Below are 18,214 nucleotides of genomic sequence, written 5' to 3' on the forward strand. Positions count from 1 at the left end.
TTGTGTGAAGAGTCGCTTCTTTACAGGCGCGTGTTTGTTCAAAAGGTTGATTAAGTTGGAATTGTATAGAGGAGATGGCATTACTAGGTTCTATGAAATAGCTTGGTAACAAACATTAAATGAGTCATACATTTTCTAGGTTTAATACAGTACTTTTAAATCAGTCAACTGTAGTAAGGCCTGTCACAGCCATGCACATGTAGATATACAAACTGTACCAGTACTGCCTTTTGTACAGGTACATGTACACTGCTATGTAGGGACTATTAACATACATGTAAGAAATATAGCCATCAAAAAAGTTTAACCATCACAGGACTAATTATGGAGTCTACATTTTTCCAGAAATTTCCATACTTCTTCATTCCAATACTTCTATCCCTATGGGATGATAGATCAAGCATGAAAACGTACATGTAAGATAGACAGTATGTCGATGAGAAGGTGTTCTTTCACAATCATACAGTTATAAAGCCAGGCAGTGTGCCTTCTTCCATACAGGTACACTGTTATGCTAGAACTATCAATTTAGTCTACATCACAAAAATATTACAGTAAAGCCATAGGCGAGCATTTTTTTCTTTTACATGCAGTTTATTTTTTGTAAATCAATAAAGATATTTACAAATTAGTGAAGCAGCAGTAAAAATGCTCTTGTTTCTATCCTCTGTCTCAATGGGGGAAGTCATACCACTACTTTCAGTTGGCATCACAATACTTTTCTGATAAAGTTGGCTGTCTGCATAGGAAATGAAAGCATAAACTGTCCCAGGACATGATAATATCTCTTTTGTCAAGTTTCAAGTGTGCAAACGTGGCTGTGCTATTTTTGTGTAGGATAGAGAGCAGAATGTTGATGTAAACAGGGTAATTTTTTCATCTTTTTTAATCGTCTTCATCAATGTCAATTTCATCTTCTAATTCAAGGTCATCTAATTCCTGGAATAGTGATTCATCTACAACTACATTATCACCTTCTGAAATGAAAAAAATTATGAAATGAAATTTATTAAAAATAAGTATGTGAGTAAAAAAATGGTTTTAGTCTATGTGTATGTACAATTGTTTGTGTGTGTGTGTGTGTGTGTGTGATGTATTTATGTGCATGTTATGAGAGTGATGTGTGTGAGTGTAGATGGTGTGTGTCCATGTGTATGATGCACATGTGTGTGTGATGTACATGTGTGTGTGTGTGTGTGTGTGTGTGTGTGTGTGTGATGTGCATCAGTAAAATGAATTAATTGAGGGCATGAGAAAGAGGAGGAAGAAGAATTATCACGGTAATCATTAGTGAAATGGAAAGACAGAGATTGAAAAAGGATGGGAGGTTTATTTATCTGTGGATGTGACATGCAATGGCAGGGAGTTAGAAAGAGTGGGGAGGAGAATTATCTGTGCTGTGAGTGAAACAGACAGAAAGAGAGAGGGAGAGTTAAAGGCTTGTTTGTGTTCATGAGGGAAACTGGGGGGGGGGGGGGAAGAGGAGAACCATCTATGTGTATGACTGAAATGAAGGAACAAAGAAGAGGATGAAAAAGGGGAGGGGATTTATCTGCATGTTTACAAGTGAAATTGAGGATACACGGAGAAAGTCAAGGGGAGGACACACCGACAAAAAAGTAGGGAATGAGTGAAGAATGGAGGGTACATGACATGAGTGAGGAGAGTGTGAAATAATGTTCAAGATAAAAGGAAAGTAAAGAAAGAGGGATTGAACAATGATTGACAAATACTCTCTTTCAGAGTACCGCATCAAACATTTGCTAAGTATGTATGGCGCCCTCTGTAGGTTATTTTAAAACAATATTAGGCAACCCACAGTTCATGAAATTCAAATATCTATTTGATAGTAGTCGAAAATGAGACACAAGAAAACCAAATTTCCTTGATCAGTTGCACAAATTTCAGGCTAGCGATATTTATCTTACCAACTCTACTGTAAATACTTTATACTTTGAGCAGAAAATTTATCAACATTTATATTAGTTTTTTTTTTTCAAATAATCTTTAATGTTCAAAATAAAATTTGTCTTACCTTCTTCTAGGAAGGCAACTTCAGAGTCATCTAAAGATTGATCTTGTTCAAAAAGTTGTCGTCCTGGAAATAAAAGATTTGAATAAATTATTACACCATAAAACCATGAAATAAAAGAGTTTATACCTTCTACTAGAGAACAGTATAGTAGTGTTCTCCCCACTATAGAGAAAGCATGGTGCAAACACTGTCCTTGTCACCCAGGCTGCCATACTTGGCAGGTTTTTACCGTGTTGTGTTCTCTCCACTATAGAGAATGCATGGTGCAAACCATGTCCTTGGCATTAGGCCGCCATACTTGGCAGGTTTCTACCGTGTTGTGTTCTCTCCACTATAGAGAATGCATGGTGCAAACCATGTCCTTGGCATTAGGCCGCCATGCTTGGCAGGTTTTTACCGTGTTGTGTTCTCTCCACTATAGAGAATGCATGGTGCAAACCATGTCCTTGGCATTAGGCCGCCATACTTGGCAGGTTTTTACCGTGTTGTGTTCTCTCCACTATAGAGAATGCATGGTGCAAACCATGTCCTTGGCATTAGGCCGCCATGCTTGGCAGGTTTTTACCGTGTTGTGTTCTCTCCACTATAGAGAATGCATGGTGCAAACCATGTCCTTGGCATTAGGCCGCCATACTTGGCAGGTTTCTACCGTGTTGTGTTCTGTCCACTATAGAGAATGCATGGTGCAAACCATGTCCTTGGCATTAGGCCGCCATACTTGGCAGGTTTTTACCGTGTTGTGTTCTCTCCACTATAGAGAATGCATGGTGCAAACCATGTCCTTGGCATTAGGCCGCCATACTTGGCAGGTTTTTACCGTGCTTCAGCGTTCTACCATCCGTGAGCTCTACACTGTAATAATCTTTGAATGACAAAATCAAAATACCTTCACATGATAAATGGCTGCTCCTCAATGTATGTACACATATGTGTGTATGTGTTAAATTAAGCGTCAGACTTTGTTCCAGTGTTGAAGACATGCATATCATATGCTGATCACTATGCAAACCAATATGCAAATTACCATGTTATTTATATTTAAATATTTATGCAAATCAGCCACTATTGTTGCAATATACCATGGTGAGCACATTGGTATATTGAAATATTTATGCTATGTCTGAAGTCCTTCTCTTCTAATATTTAATGAGTGAAGATTAGGGAACATATGTCTGTGTAGTCCATTCTTACAGAGTTTATTTTTCTTCTGTGATACAGAGTTTATTTTTCTTGTGTGATACATTCTGTATGAAATAACAAAATCCTAAAAGCAGCAAAGTGACATTTTCAGTAAAATCATATCAACAGAATTTTCACAGTTTTATTTCAACATGAAAACCACTTGCAGCACTGATGGTGTTACGTATCACAGATATATTCATTACCTGTTAATTTTTTACTGTCTTCAGCAGTTTCAAGGGTCTTGTTCTTCTTTTGTGCCATTTCTTCATCAAATTTTTTCTTCCATGCCAAAAAGGTTTCTATGGTTACAGGAGTCCCAGTAAACTTTTTTGCCTAACATGTGAAAAACACAAACACTTTCAAATGAAGGTAAAATATTCGTAGACAAACTGAAAAGTGAAGGGTATCGACTGATATTCAGCTGTGTACAAAGTATATGGTAGAATGCCAAATTTACCAGAAAATCAAATCAAAATCGTGCCACATGAAAGATTTTTCTGGTCCATTTGAAATGACGAAAGCTAATTTTGGGTTCACTAGTTTTGTTTTGCAGGAAATCAATAGTCTTTTAATTTGCCATAGTATTCAGTGATTTGGCAGCCATTTTGGATTTAGTCTAGTTATATACCTGTCAACGTTTTCTATGACCACTCTCCTCTCCACGTATAGTCAAATGACAAATTTTACCGAAAATCTAAATTGCCTGCTGGGGAAAGGCTGAACATTGCATGTCAGTAGTAATCTATCACACAAACTGACAGGCAGTTGTAATTGGTGGGGGTAAAAAAATGTAATGTTGTGCCTAGAGTAAAACATTTGACTATAAAATGGTGGAGATCATCATAGCGATGTAATGAGTATCAGAAACTAGACTATTTAGGATTTATACAAGCGACCTATCGGTCAGAATAGCTCCGCTGTTTTTTTTAAATTTTATTTTTTATTTTGGTGACACATAGAAGTGGTTCAGTTCTTCAGCTCTTCACTATGCAGTCTTGTTTTAGCGATGCAATAAAGTGGTTAGTGGTTCATTTGATGTCTCACTGTAAAACATGTTTTACACAGAAGTTGGTAATGTATTGTACTTTTATACCATAGTCACCATTTTATAACAAAAATCTACTGTTATGAAAAATTGCACAAAATCTCAGAAAAAAATGACTGGGAAATGCACACAAGAAAAAGAAAAAAAAAAGAGGATTTTGAGGTTGGCTATAAATAATTCCATTGTCTTACAGCTTTAACCCTGGGAAATTTTAATGATGAATGAAATAAACTAGGGTTCTAAAATAATTTTGAGGCAATTTGAATTTCAATTTTCTAACAAATTTACCAAGTCAACACCATTCAACTTGTACAAGTTGTAGTAGATATATATAGGGAAGAAATGTATTAATCGCCATCTTAGTTTCCGGACGGCGACAATCCCCGCCAAGTACCCGAAAGAGAGTCATTCTGGCAGCCATACGTTACAGTGGTAAAACTCGTTCATGTTCTATTACCGTTCATAAAGAAAACACAACGAAATGGTTGAAGTGATCTTTTTTTTTAAATTTCTTTTCATCACAACAACAAAATCTGCGTGATCAAAAGTGTTGTAAACTAAACCAGAAAGAATTATCGGACTGGCTAAACTTCCCGATGAACTGGAGTAAGGTCCAAGTCCAAGTAAGCCTCGATAGTACGTGAGAAAATCGTCTCAAACTAGCGATACAACTTTCAAAATATAACTTGACATGTGTTCATTTGTTAGATTTATACAATTCAAGACGCGTTTTCACTCGAAAACAACAATTCTGTGAATAATGACACTCTGAACGCAGCGATTTCTCGGACGATGTTACCACTGTAACGTATGGCTGACAACGACTTGCTTCCGCGTTAGTCCCTCGTGCATCCGGGTACCCGGGGTTGTCGCCGTACGGAAACTAAGAAAGATGGAATTTACAGTGTTTCTTGTGACCGGCGCGGCGCCTGTCAGCAGACTCGGCCATTTTTTTTCATCATTCCATTGTATTTAAACCTTGTACTTGACATTTCGCAATATTTATAATTCTCAACAAAATACCTCAACATGCCTCACTTCGCTCGTACTCAACAAGCAGCCCCTCGCGGTATGATCACTGATGACATGATCTGACGAGAGAACCTTTTCGGATTTACATGTAAAACGGGGAAAGATACGCAAAACATAATGCAAAGTCTGAAGCCAAATTAAAGTTGTGATTATTTTAATTATTTTTACTTGCCAAATATTTGCATTTTGGAAATGGCAAAACACGTTCATGTCGTTTAACTTTACATGTGAACTGTCAGCCAATAAACAAAATTTGGTTGATTCACAGTCCGCAGTTAGACTGCTCTTGCATAACTTCAACCGCATGCCTTCCTTACGCAAGTTGTCTTAATTCTGGTTCACTGTCACTCCAAATTGCACGACAATATAGAATTAATCACAAGTTACATGTTATCTGAAAACATCACATTTCTATAGTGGGTCTGAAGTGAGATTTTAGTGAGTACCAAGAACGTCCTGTGTTGTTACTTGCTGTGGAAAATCGCCCGGTCAAATGAGGTCAGCTTCAGCTTCTGGTCGAATCAGGATTGAGTATGCAAATAAGGACGGATTTGAAGTTTACAACCCTGTTTCGAATAAACGCTTGTCACTTCATGCATTTGGGCGCCCAATGCGTAGAATTATGACTATAGCACATATTACATTGCTTGTTTGACGTCAATAGTGTCTTTTGAAAAGTGGCAGTTTACTTAAAGTCTCGTCGACTGATTTCCAATATGGCGTCGGTCATTATGCTCATTAACATATTCATTTTTTTTTCAAATTACAAAAAAAAAAATCATAAAAAATAAAAATGAAGATGTGCTGACTTGAAATTAACAAACCTGAGTAAGCTACCCCCTGCGCATCAACACACCAGATATCAAAGCAATCTGACAATAAGTTTTCACGGAGATGATGAAAATGACATTTTACGAAAAAAAATCATAAAAAATTGAAAATGGCACAGATCAACTTGGCATGAACAAATCTGAATAGCCTCCCCCCAGGGAACATGCACACTAAATATCTAAGAATACTGACTGTCACTTTCGGAGAAAATAATGAAAATATAAAAGTTTGACGGACACCTATGATTCACTCTACTCTCTATACTCTATACAACCTATACCTAAAGCTACGCTTTCAGCTTTCGCTGACAGCGGAGCTAAAAATGAGGTCATTCTAATATCACTTTCAGTCTTGACTGCCATTTTAAAAAATTTGCACCTCTACCCCTGATTTTTTCCTGATTTTAACTGAGCATGGGTTGGAATGGTACACACTAAATGAAAGTTCTAAGTATAAGAATGGACGTTACTTAGTGTCTGTCTGATAAAACTCAACAAAACAAATTATACACACTACATATACATTAAAGTACCAGGTATAACAATGGAAGCTACAGTGTCTGTCAGATAAAACTGAACAAAACAAGAGAATTGAAAGATTAAAACTACCTCTTCAGCTTTTTCCTTAGCTCTCTCTTCTTCTTCAAGCCGTTCTTCAAGTTCCTTCTGTTGTTGTTTGATTTCATCCACTTTTTCATTCAATTTCTCTTTGATGACTGACACCATTGTAAAAACCATTGCCATTCCTAGGTTTTCTTCAACCTGAAAATACCGTGGAAACAGTCATGAATGGAAGTCAATTGGTGTGTGTGCATGACCGTGTGTGTGTGTGTGTGTGTGTGTGTGTGTGTATGTGTGTGTGTGTGTGTGTGTGTGTGTGTGTGTGTGTGTGTGTGTGTGTGATTATTGAAATCTATGTACAATACTTGGTAGTGGGGTGGCATAAACATTTACTCAAACACTATATATGCTATCTATTATTACATGTGAGGATTATGGGATCAGTGTTTACCCATCATGGTTGATCTACATTGTATGTGTTTCCCTGTGTCAGACTGAGACACGGTAAACTTTTAACTTTTTCTGACCTGTTTGAAATTGAATACCTAATGGCCACATATCTGATATTTCTGATCAAATGTAAATTAATGTCTGTTACATGTAGTCTCAATTCAATGTTTTAAGTTTCACCTATGCTTTCAGTAAAAAGGCAAACTGATAATGGAAATTGTTTACCAATGTAACAATGATACAGGTGTGTGTGTGTGTGTGTGTGTTTGCCTGCATACATGTGTGTGGTGTGTTTGCATTTGCCTGTTTACATGTGTGTGGTGTGTGTGTGTGTGCTTATGTGTTGCATTTGTTTGTGTGTGTGTGCTTACATGTATATGTTCACATTTGCCTGTTTACATGTGTGTATGTATGTATGTATGTATGTATGTATGTATGTATGTATGTATGTATGTATGTATGTATGTATGTAGGTGTGTGTGTGTATGTATGTATGTATGTATGTATGTATGTATGTATGTATGTATGTGTGTGTGTGTGTGTGTGTGTGTGTGTGTGTGTGTGTGTGTGTGTGTGTAACCTTTGTTATCATTCTACCTGTGTCCTGTGCAACACTTCAATACTTCTTTTCTGAAATCACATTACTATTCAGTATAGTGTCCATACATTCTATTCTAGATTGACAATTTTGCTGGTACACGTACACACACTGTATGCCACTGTTCTCTTACTGCATGACAGCCAACCATAGCCTTAATTCACCTTTACCCAGTCAATACTCTGTCAAGGGTTATGCTGACAATTTGCATAAATTATTTGCAAATTTGCATCTTTGAAGACTAAATATGGTTTGGTAAATTTAAATACATTTGCATAGCCATTATATTTAAATACTATATAGTTTGATAAATGTCATAAATTTGCATATCCACTATCTTTGGAGAAAAAATATGGGTGGTATTTGCATATAAACTTCTTATAAATGCTTGCATATCAATGAGATAATGTTTTATTTATAGGTTATGGGATGATTTTTTTGGTCTGAATAATATAACCTTTGAAACGTATCCTGTCATAATTTCCAGAAAGTTTTCCTGTTTCCATTTCGCAGAGTTTTAGCAGTAAAAACATTCATTTAAATTCAGATATGTACACACATTCAAAAACCTGATGACTAAGGATTGATACTGACACTGTTTTAACCTGTTAGAAAAGTTGAACCAAAAATAGCATGGCAAGGTCAGAGGTCATGAGTAGGATTGAATGATAATTAGCATACAGTCACCTTTCAGGATGATCAGTAATTGTCAATTGAAGCAAGTTGATCTAGACACTTTGTCACTTGGGCTAACTTCCTACCATTACCAATCTTATATTCAAAATAGCTTTTTGGAAAAAATGTGTTCATTAAAACTGAAGAATATGTTATGATGTACCATAGTAGATCTGTAATTAAGGAGTCATTGACCCCACCATGAAACTATCATAAATCCTTAGTACATGTATCTCAAGTTAGAGTTTGCAGTGTTTCATTTTCCTTTTAAATGTGAAAGTGTCCAAAAACTGTCATGACTTAAAACTGGGAATAGCGCTACATGAAAGATATATCCATAAACTTTTTGAGTTCTGAACAATCATTTTATGATCTTACATCATGTAAATTTTGTGTGACTTGCAAGAAACATTAAATTGACTTTCTCTTACAATTTCACTGTTCTACCAATGGTCCACTATTGGCTCATGGGGCTAGCAGATATGTATATGTATTAGATGAACACTAAATAACTACTTAGCTGCAGGTAATATAACTTAGGAGATTAAGTCATGAATATTCATTGTTTATCTAATAAATACAATTTTTCCTTATCTGTGTGACTTTAATAAACAATGTAGGTTAGTCCTGGTGGTGTAAGTCAGACTAGATTTTAAGCCGGGTTACATTTATGTGTGAACACATTCAGGCCAACTCTGGTCCCAGTAGGTTACGTAAGTTGAGTGAGATGAGAAGTATATTTGACAAAGGCAGTCTGAATGTGGCCAAAAAAACCAGCTTATCAGTGTTATGACTTAAAACTGCACTACATGTAGCAGTAATTGGAACTTTTTTGTTAAAAGTGTTTTTATAGGGCCAATAACTTACATGTAATAATATCGTTCACCCATGAACAGTATTGCATCACCTGTGGATATACATATTATTTGTAGGTGTATATATGACAAATCAAATCAAATTGATTTTTGAGTTCACATCCAAAAAATCAGCGCTCTCTACGGCAATCACGATTTCAACCTGTTTCTGTACTATTTATGGATAATATCGACCACTGATTAACATGTATAATTGCTAACTATTTGGTATTTTACGAATTTTCAGTGAAAATATTGTGGTTTGAGAAATGATATTCCAGTTATAACTAGCAGGTTTCAGTTGCCCTAGAGTCAATTCTCTTCTATGTAAAGTGAACATTGTATTTATGTACCATCAACTTTCATATCACAGTGAGTTACACTTTATTTCAGTAACAGATAACCATGTGAGGTAAGATTGGCTCACAGGAAGTAACTATTGCAGATTATATCAAATTTGCATTTTTGAATTGAGAGGCTGTACACGGAACATTGGCACGGTTTGGTGTTTGTGATGTTGTTTACTTAATTTTAAGTGTTTTCTACACTTAGAGCAGACAGTAACGGTAGACATATGAAGGCAGACAATAAAGATAAGTCACTTAGTACATCCCATTAAAATATCTGTTTTTTGAAATTTTGTTATGAAATATCCTCAGGACCTGTCTAATGTTTTAAGTTTTAGAAGAGAAGCCACCATCACCATCATCATCATTCACACATACAAGGTAATATGAAAACTATCTTTAACTGTTCTTGACAATATCATCATCATCATCATCATCATCATCATCATCATCATCATCATCATCATCATTGTTGACGCCGTCATTATCATCACCTTCATTGTGCTTGTTGTATCTGTCATTATCATCATCATCATCATCATCATCATTATCATCATCGTAGTCGTCATAATCATAATCATAATCATAATCGTCATAATCATAATCATCACCATAATCATAATATTCATAATCGTCATTGTCATCACTACATGTTCATCATTTGCATACACTTGGCAAAGTGAAAACAACATGTACATGTATATTATTATATTAACATGTATATTATTATATTAACATGTATATTAACTATTTTTACCTGTTCTTGACATAGTTCTAGAATGGAAGTGACATCATCATCTTCTAAGTTTTCTGATGACGTCACCTCAGTAATGGGAGATTCATCTGGATATTTTGGTGTGTATGTACACTGCAAGGTCGCTTGTACAACTGAAATCAAAATAAACACTGCTAAGTAGGTAGCTCAAGGCCCATGATTCAATCTCTGGCTCTCACATTAGTGATAGCTTTAATATCCGTTGAAGGTTAGATAGGGTTCAAGCTTAGAACAGGTCTGTTGATTCCCTCAGCATTGATGAGGTAAGGGTTCATGAGTTGTGAAATTCTTAACTTTGTTTATTTTCCATGATGTCTTACCCGCATGAACAGCAAATCTCGTCCGAGTAAAGTTTGTTGATTTTTATAGCTGTAATATCTTAAGAGTGGATAGGACAAACTAGACAGGTTTATGGCTTCAAACAGGTTATTACAAGTATATGTACAAGTACAGGAAATAAACAAAGTTTGGAGATACACAACTCTTGACACAGCTACTTCAGCATTGTTTGGGCAAGGGTTCAAGAGACATGACTCTACAAACTATGTTCACTTCCCATGATGCCTTGTACCGCAGAACCAGATTTGCCAATTTGGATGAATAGTCTTCGAATTGTTGAACTGCCTCACACCTAGAACTGCTTGATGTCTTGAGGTCTGGGTGCCTTCTAGGTAAACCCTCTGGTTAATGTCATTTATCTACATATCGGTTCATATTTACCACAAGTCAAAAACATTAAATGAAGTACATTAATCTTCAATGTTGTACTCATGAACTACTACACTTTCCTTTGTAAAAACATGTAAATCTTTTTTTTCTGTTGTTGTAGAAAATAGATATCCTATGTTCTTTGTTCATCACTAAATATGTCTGAGTAACATATTTGTTGTCTAAAAAACACTGACTGGAATGTAGCTGTCTTATTGTGAACTGCTTACCTGTGTCTTCATCTTCATCATCTGCATTGTCAGATGCCAATCTGATTTCAAAACAGTGTGGATTTGTGGAGAGAACTGTAAGGAAGAAGACACTGATGTAGTGATTATGTGAAACATAAAAGATGATGAATGTATCTATCATAGCAAAGTGTCAGCTTCGTCTTACATAGACTTGAGTTGAACAAACTTTGACATGTACAGTTGTGTACATATTCTTGATCTCTTTGCTATGTCAGGGGTGAACAAATAATTTTGTGAACTGGTGGTCTCCGGACCAGTGCCTTAACAAATCCAGTGGTCCTGCTGAAAGAATTAGTGGTCCAAGGTCCCGCTAATGTGAAACATTAAATCTTACCTATGAATCTGTATATTCAAATGACTTTTTAACATAGTTATTAACAGTAAGGTACTGGTCCAATGGACCAGACAAGGTAAAATTTGTGTGGTCGACCCCAAAAAATTGCTAGTCCCAGACCCAGGACCAGTGGATTTGTTCACCCCATGTATGTACAATGTACATACTGCAATATCAATGCATTGTCAGTTATTCTTAAAATTTGTGATAATAAATCTTCCACTGAGTATATCTAATATACATACATTTACTTTATGTTCTATGATTTGTATACATGTATGGGTACAACTGAAAATTTACTGACACTGGACTGAAAAGTTGATACAATCCTAGAGACTGTAATAGTCTTCACTTCTGTTCACTTTATTTTTGTTCATTTCAGAACTGTTAACAACAGAAAACTTAAGTGCAGAACAGTGGCAATTTGAGGTCCAAGTTAGCTTTAAGTTAGGGAATATGCATGTAACCTTATGGGTCTGGTGTCTATGGCTCATGATTTTACATTCTTAAGTCTGTTTCATCTTATTCAGATTCTAAAGCCTTGCTTCAGATAGAGATGTAACAATGGTAAAACAGACAAGTTTCACGAAATAGATGCCAGCAGAAGTCTCACTACACTGGTACATACTATTCTGGTGCTCTGAGAGTCTGCCTAACATAGAAGCATGTAGTATAGAGCATAGTCTTGTAGTAAGACCATGGATATGTGCTTTAGAGGTTGTTGAATAAAGCTGTTACATAATGAATATGTTTGTCTGGGTGCTACACCCTCAGTGCTGACTTTTTTGGTTGCTTTTACAGAAAAGTAAACAGAATAGCCTGAGGGGTCTAGCAGCTACAAAATGTAGACTGCATGTACATAGAGTAGTGGAGTACCATCGATGACTATTTTACATTCTAAAGTCTGTTCTTTCCAACAACTGGTTTATGTATATACATGTACCAATGATTACTTGTTAAATGCTACTTGCTCATACTTGCTATGCAATAAAGAAAATGTTATTGCAAATATGCAACGGCATGGTATGCAAATGAGGGCAGATTCCTCTACATGAAATTCCATGCTTGCAAAATATGAGTTTAATGCAATTTTGTTGTTTCAGATAAACAATATGCCATAACAACAGATGGCCATGATGTGTACATGTAAGTGCCAGTGTGAGTGTGAGTACTCAGGGTTATTTGCACTTTGCTTGCCATGTTCATGTGGAGTCATGATGGGTGAATGGCTAGCGTGACCGGCTTGGAATCTACAGGTTGCAGGTTTGAGCCCCGTCGCTGCCTGCTGTTTGTTTCTGAGTGGCTAAAGTCCTTGGGCAAGATTTGAACCACGACTGTGCCTCAGTCAACCCAGCTGTATAACTGGGGACCTGGTAGGATGTAGGTTGCAATGTGAAGGCTTTAATCCTATGCGCTTAAATGGCTGCAATGGATTGTATGCTCCCCGGGGAGTTGAGGAAGACTAAAGGGCCGTTGTGCCATTCTGATCCGAGCCAGGGGTAATAATTGTAAAGCGCTTTTAGCACGGAGTGGGAAAGCGCTATATAAGAAACCAACATTATTATTATTATTATGTTTTCTGCTACACTTTCACTAGCTAGGCTCATGAAAGTATGGTTGCAGAAAACACCACTAGCACACAAACATACAAATACCCCAAGTACATTAAACTTGCAACTCATGTGTCATGGGGTTCTGTCATACAAAATCTTTAATTTAAACCTGTACTAGCTGCAACGAGGACATTTTTTTGACATCAACAAATAACACAAAGATATATTACGATGAGAGCTCATCTGTGGAAAAGTTAATGAATTTAACTTCGTATTGCAGTCTAAATTATTTTGAATATGTCACCAAAATAAAACTTCCTAGGTTGTAACTACATGTAGCGTATCATTTTTTTTTTCCAATCAGAGAACCACAACATACATGTATATATTCACTGAACATTGTGAAAAAACTAACAATTAGACATTATACATGTAAATCAGTGGTCGATATCAGTCACATGTAAATCAGTGGTCGATATCAGTCACATGTAAATCAGTGGTCGATATCAGTCACATGTAAATCAGTGGTCGATATCAGTCACATGTAAATCAGTGGTCGATATCAGTCACATGTAAATCAGTGGTCGACATCAGTCACATGTAAATCAGTGGTCGATATCAGTCACATGTAAATCAGTGGTCGATATCAGTCACATGTAAATCAGTGGTCGATATCAGTCACATGTAAATCAGTAGTCGATATCAGTCACATGTAAATCAGTGGTCGATATCAGTCACATGTAAATCAGTGGTCGACATCAGTCACATGTAAATCAGTGGTCGACATCAGTCACATGTAAATCAGTGGTCGACATCAGTCACATGTAAATCAGTGGTCGATATCAGTCACATGTAAATCAGTGGTCGATATCAGTCACATGTAAATCAGTGGTCGATATCAGTCACATGTAAATCAGTAGTCGATATCAGTCACATGTAAATCAGTGGTCGATATCAGTCACATGTAAATCAGTGGTCGATATCAGTCACATGTAAATCAGTGGTCGATATCAGTCACATGTAAATCAGTGGTCGATATCAGTCAGATGTAAATCAGTGGTCGATATCAGTCACATGTAAATCAGTGGTCGATATCAGTCACATGTAAATCAGTGGTCGATATCAGTCACATGTAAATCAGTGGTCGATATCAGTCACATGTAAATCAGTGGTCGATATCAGTCACATGTAAATCAGTGGTCGATATCAGTCACATGTAAATCAGTAGTCGATATCAGTCACATGTAAATCAGTAGTCGATATCAGTCACATGTAAATCAGTAGTCGACATCAGTCACATGTAAATCAGTGGTCGACATCAGTCACATGTAAATCAGTGGTCGATATCAGTCACATGTAAATCAGTGGTCGATATCAGTCACATGTAAATCAGTGGTCGACATCAGTCACATGTAAATCAGTGGTCGATATCAGTCACATGTAAATCAGTGGTCGATATCAGTCACATGTAAATCAGTGGTCGATATCAGTCACATGTAAATCAGTGGTCGATATCAGTCACATGTAAATCAGTAGTCGATATCAGTCACATGTAAATCAGTGGTCGATATCAGTCACATGTAAATCAGTAGTCGATATCAGTCACATGTAAATCAGTGGTCGATATCAGTCACATGTAAATCAGTGGTCGATATCAGTCACATGTAAATCAGTGGTCGACATCAGTCACATGTAAATCAGTGGTCGACATCAGTCACATGTAAATCAGTGGTCGATATCAGTCACATGTAAATCAGTGGTCGATATCAGTCACATGTAAATCAGTGGTCGATATCAGTCACATGTAAATCAGTGGTCGATATCAGTCACATGTAAATCAGTAGTCGATATCAGTCACATGTAAATCAGTAGTCGATATCAGTCACATGTAAATCAGTAGTCGATATCAGTCACATGTAAATCAGTGGTCGATATCAGTCACATGTAAATCAGTGGTCGATATCAGTCACATGTAAATCAGTAGTCGATATCAGTCACATGTAAATCAGTGGTCGATATCAGTCACATGTAAATCAGTAGTCGATATCAGTCACATGTAAATCAGTGGTCGATATCAGTCACATGTAAATCAGTGGTCGATATCAGTCACATGTAAATCAGTGGTCGACATCAGTCACATGTAAATCAGTGGTCGATATCAGTCACATGTAAATCAGTGGTCGACATCAGTCACATGTAAATCAGTGGTCGATATCAGTCACATGTAAATCAGTGGTCGATATCAGTCACATGTAAATCAGTGGTCGATATCAGTCACATGTAAATCAGTGGTCGATATCAGTCACATGTAAATCAGTGGTCGATATCAGTCACATGTAAATCAGTGGTCGATATCAGTCACATGTAAATCAGTGGTCGATATCAGTCACATGTAAATCAGTGGTCGATATCAGTCACATGTAAATCAGTGGTCGATATCAGTCACATGTAAATCAGTGGTCGATATCAGTCACATGTAAATCAGTGGTCGATATCAGTCACATGTAAATCAGTGGTCGATATCAGTCACATGTAAATCAGTGGTCGACATCAGTCACATGTAAATCAGTGGTCGACATCAGTCACATGTAAATCAGTGGTCGATATCAGTCACATGTAAATCAGTGGTCGATATCAGTCACATGTAAATCAGTAGTCGACATCAGTCACATGTAAATCAGTGGTCGATATCAGTCACATGTAAATCAGTGGTCGATATCAGTCACATGTAAATCAGTGGTCGATATCAGTCACATGTAAATCAGTGGTCGATATCAGTCACATGTAAATCAGTGGTCGACATCAGTCACATGTAAATCAGTGGTCGATATCAGTCACATGTAAATCAGTGGTCGATATCAGTCACATGTAAATCAGTGGTCGACATCAGTCACATGTAAATCAGTGGTCGATATCAGTCACATGTAAATCAGTGGTCGACATCAGTCACATGTAAATCAGTGGTCGATATCAGTCACATGTAAATCAGTGGTCGACATCAGTCACATGTAAATCAGTGGTCGATATCAGTCACATGTAAATCAGTGGTCGACATCAGTCACATATAAATCAGTGGTCGATATCAGTCACATGTAAATCAGTGGTCGACATCAGTCACATGTAAATCAGTGGTCGACATCAGTCACACTCAGTACAGAAACAGGTTGAAAACATGATTGCTGTTGTTCAGGTGCTGATTTTTGGGTGTGGACCCAAAAATCAATTTGATTTGAGTTATCGTGTATACAGTTCCAAAAAATATGTTTACCCATAGGTGATGCAATACTGTTCACGGTGTACAATATTATGAGTAAGTTATTGTAGGTATTAAAACATTTCCAAATAACATTCCAGTTGTAGCTAATGCAGCTTTAATATTTTGATCCAGAGATCATTAGATGGAATTTAGCAAATGCACAAAACTGTCAGTATATATAGTAGATATGATACATGTAAAGTATATTGCCAAGTGTCTGTGTGGGCAATGAAGGAAGTTGGGGAGAGTGAAGACATCGATAAATTCTACAACATGATAGAGTTGTCCCAAGAACTCTAAAGCTTTTATATTCAATTTGTAAGTATTTTGGTTTTATACAAAAACAATGTATTTGCCTTAATTTTTAACTTCAATATTACAAGTTCTTCTTGCTTATTTAGGAATTTGAGCTTGTAATATGCCCTCTGCATGATCATTATATCGGCCTTGATACCAATAAAATGAACATTATGATTTCCTTTAATCAATATTTGAACTGAGGTCCACACAGACTTCTGCCAACCTATATATGATATTGCATTCCAGACATGTATGAAACTTTACCATACGTCAGTTGTACGCTATTGTCACTGTGGTAATACACCGTTGACTGGATGGTGACTGCAACTGCAAACTGTTATTGTCATGCATTGATATGCAAAAACCTCACAACGTTAACACCTAGAATAAGATATACACCGGTATGCAGACCATCTAATCACATAGAATTAGAAGGACTGTGAGTAGTCTGACGCTCAAGGAGCATTCACTCCACAGTCCACTGTGTTTAACCACTTACCGGTGAACTCTTCTGGATATATGGCGGTAAGAGCTTCGATCTCATTATTTTGTTCTTCCTCGTAGTCTGTCATGAATTCACGAAGCAATACAGAACCATTAAACAAAAGAATTTTGATGGAAACCCTGAAATGTAACCCTAATATACATCAACCCATACACACACATGTGTTTTCTGTTCACAGATTCCGGAAGTCAGCCTTTCAAGTCTCGTTTAATCTCGCAAATAAGCGACGTATATAAGCAAGATGTGGTCAACTTGCTCATCTTACATTTACCACACAGACCACTACCGCGGTACAGCGTGTATCACAAATATACCAGAAAGCAACTTATGTAGTTGAAAATGGAATAGGAGTGATTTTCTAGCCACCAATTTAACTCTCGAGTATAGCGAGATTGCACCGAATTTGGCTTAAACTAAATTCTTATAGGTAATGAAACCTTTACTATTAGATACAATAGCGTGAACTTTAATTCATATACACTTTCTCCCTTTTTATGCCAAATAAAAACTAATTTTGTCTTTAAAAAATTTGATTTTGGTATGATTCCTTTAGGTATGGAATAACCAGTACTTAGTAAAAAAAAAAGTTTCGTTTGATCCACCCCTGTCAAAATAATAGTAATGTTCACAATCCATTGAGGTCCCACAAGCTAATGAAAAAAGTACCCTTCACTTTACATCACTTTATCCGATCCGATCCTTCTTCCGGGTCCTTCGTCGCCGTATTTCTGGCTTTCGTGCAATTGGTTCATATTTTCCCAAAAAAATACAGGAGGATTTTAAGAAAAATGATAGAATTACACAACAGAAAAACTGTTAACTCACGACTTTACTTGCAATATTAGTTTATGATAATTTCCGCAAAACTTTGAACATTTTCAGTTACCCTAGGGAGCTCGATACAGCTTGAAACTCTGCAGAAT

At 36.6% G+C, this 18,214-nt stretch overlaps 1 protein-coding gene across 1 annotated transcript; it reads right to left on the reverse strand.

The window, feature by feature from the left end:
- Nucleotides 1-202: 202 nt before the first annotated feature.
- Nucleotides 203-17,470, reverse strand: LOC144432570 (RWD domain-containing protein 1-like). The gene is made up of 7 exons (XM_078120811.1): nucleotides 17,286-17,470; nucleotides 11,323-11,397; nucleotides 10,367-10,497; nucleotides 6,734-6,886; nucleotides 3,421-3,550; nucleotides 2,036-2,098; nucleotides 203-977 (listed from the first exon to the last, which is right to left on the reverse strand). Exons 1-7 carry the CDS (start codon nucleotides 17,356-17,358, stop codon nucleotides 886-888), a joined length of 717 nt encoding a protein of 238 aa, XP_077976937.1. The 5' UTR covers nucleotides 17,359-17,470; the 3' UTR covers nucleotides 203-885.
- Nucleotides 17,471-18,214: the final 744 nt, after the last annotated feature.

The sequence above is a fragment of the Glandiceps talaboti genome, chromosome 3, assembly GCF_964340395.1.
Source record: "Glandiceps talaboti chromosome 3, keGlaTala1.1, whole genome shotgun sequence".
NCBI lineage: Eukaryota > Metazoa > Hemichordata > Enteropneusta > Spengelidae > Glandiceps > Glandiceps talaboti.